Raw genomic sequence first — 2666 nt, 5'->3', positions numbered from 1 at the left:
TTAAATATTCCTCTTGTAAAAATATATCTAGAATTTTCATTAAAAAATATTCAACTTTGATTTAAAATTGCTCTGAGTTTTCAGGCTAAAGTTGTAGTTAACCTATATCAAACCTCAATATATTTCTCAGAAAGGATCACACTACAATATGCTAAATGGTGAGTGAAGGATATAATGAACTGATTGAGTTAGTTGTCTGACTGTAGTGCGCACAATGCGATTGCGGGGGAAAAACGTACGTTTATTTGAATTGCAATATTAAATTGCGTGAATACAGAAATGAAATATGGATGATGTATTAAAAATATTTTTCATATAATATTTTTTGTGTGCGTACGTACGTACGTACGTACGATTTGATTCCATTCAGGTGACATCCATTAAAATGTATATCTGCGGGTGGGTGCTTGGTAAATTTGACGTGAAACTCAAAATTACAATAAAAAGTCAGGCGAAAGTAAGGACGACTTCAATGCGAACTGACAACTACGACTAGGAATGCGACAAGAGCACGTAAAAGTGAAATGGTGGATAGATTAAAAAAATATATACGTATATATGCAAAACTGAAGTGTGGAGAAAAAAGTTTTTTAAAAAAATTACAAAGACGAAATGACAGACATTAATAATCCGAGGACATTGTGCGAGGCTATACAATGACACACTTATATTCCGTTTGACTGCAGCTGAGACTGCGGTAATTTGACTACGCACGGCATTAATAATGCTTAAATTTTATTTTTATACATTAATTTTCTCAGTGAAAACAAAAAAAAAAAATTATTTAATTTAAAAATTGTTGTTTTGCTATTTCACAAAAAAATATAAAAAAGAAAGCAAAAGGATATATGAATAATATTGAAATAAAATAAAATATATTTACCTTCTGACAGTTGGGCTTGTGCTGACTGCAGTTCGACACGTAAATCGAAATCCTTTAGTGAAATCTCTGTTAGTGTGGACTGTGCTAGTTCTGTGCCATTTGTTATTAAATTGTAGGAAGTTACAAATGTAGGCGTATACAACTCCGCCTCTGCGTCTGCTTCTGCCTCTTCCTCGGCGACTGCTGCCACTAATGCAAATGCTACCTCAGCCGCTGTTGTTGGAGTCAAGGTTGCCGTTATTGTGCCATTAACGTCCGTTGCTATTACTGTTGCCGTTGCGGTTGCTGATGCTGATGCTGAAGCTGATGCTGGTATAGCCATTGCCTTCATTTCACTGTGATATCCGCTAAAAGGACATCCCACTATTGCTGTTAGCATTAATATTTGTAGCGTATCTTTTATGAAATTCTCAACAATAGAAAATCGTAAACGCATTTTGAGTTATTTGCATTTTTCTAATATTAATTTTTTATGCATTTATTTAATTTGAATTTGATCAGAAATTGTTTCATAAACGACATTGCAACACATGCGACATACGACATACGAAATGCGACATGCGATATGCGATGATGGCAGTTTCATTTATACTTTATTATTTGGACTTAACTTATAATTTATTTTCTAAAAATACTGTGTATTGCATACTGTATATTGTTAACATAGAAATGAATAAACATTGGGACACACATTTTGCTGAAGTCAAAATCTCACTTCTAATGCTATTGACGTTTTTTTTTATTGGGGCTTATTTTTTGATTTTATTTATATTTTATAACAATTTTTATATCCTTACAACCAAATGTTGTTCTCTTTATGTTTCATTTGTTGCCAATTTAGCACACAAAACAAATGCAGCACGCATTAAATAGATTGTTTTCTATCTGTTCGCTGTTTGTTAGACATTATTCTTCACACATACATACACACATACAATATGTAGAGTATGTACAGTATGTACAATATATGCTAACATTTATTTATTTTGTTGATACGTACATTGCCACGGCAACTTTGCATAGCAATTCAGCATTTTACCAAAAAATTCATAGACAAAATTATTGTTATTAAAAAAAAATTTGTTCGAGTATGAAAAGGAAATTGTTTAAAATATGGCAATCCGTCGCGTGCGAGTCTCTAAACGGGCGCTTGCTTGCTTGCTTATCTAACTCATTTAAATTCCTTGCATACTTTTAGGCATACCACATCCACCATATTCAACATTTGCATTTGCAATCGAAATCAAATCGAATCGAATAGAATAGAATCGGATAGTCAGAAAGAAATGGAATGGAGTGGTTCTTTCGTTCGAATGTCTTAATCTATAAATTTTTCATGCTCTGTCCGTCGCTTTTTTTGTCATTGCCAGCCATTTACAATTGTACTACAGGATTTCTTTAATGTCAATACATTTGTTACATCTTATCTAATCTCGCAAATAAGCATAAAGCTAGCAAAGTACTCGCTCAATCAATCCATCAATCAATCAAACCAATTGTGTGAACGTTGAATGCGAATGGTGTACATTTTTATATCCTTGCCACGCTGACATATAAATTCCATCTAAATCAAAACGTTTTATATCCAAATCGCAACGAATCACATCATCACATCTCCTTTACGCAGCTTCTTAACAATTTTGCTGTGTTTTCAATTTTTTTTATTTTATCTTTTTTTTTATTTTATTTTTTGTTTTTTATTTATTTTTTTTTTTTTTGGTATTTTTGCTATTTTATTATTTCACGCTTCTTGTTAAATTGTATGTTTATTGTTTTCTTGGTT

The 2666-nt window shown here is 32.0% G+C and overlaps 1 protein-coding gene across 1 annotated transcript in view; it reads right to left on the bottom strand.

Moving 5' to 3' along the window:
- Nucleotides 1–665: 665 nt before the first annotated feature.
- Nucleotides 666–2666, bottom strand: part of LOC119667555 (tectonin beta-propeller repeat-containing protein-like) — a 4035-nt gene continuing 2034 nt past the window's right edge. Inside the window, exons 6-7 of the mRNA XM_038076860.1 lie at nt 884–1230; nt 666–727 (exon numbers count right to left, since the gene is read on the bottom strand). Of these exons, the coding sequence (XP_037932788.1) occupies nt 666–727; nt 884–1230 (409 nt within the window). The remainder of the gene's footprint in view (nt 728–883; nt 1231–2666) is intronic.

This window comes from Teleopsis dalmanni, chromosome 1 (genome assembly GCF_002237135.1).
Source record: "Teleopsis dalmanni isolate 2A chromosome 1, ASM223713v2, whole genome shotgun sequence".
NCBI lineage: Eukaryota > Metazoa > Arthropoda > Insecta > Diptera > Diopsidae > Teleopsis > Teleopsis dalmanni.
This window is presented reverse-complemented; position numbering and strand designations above follow the sequence as displayed.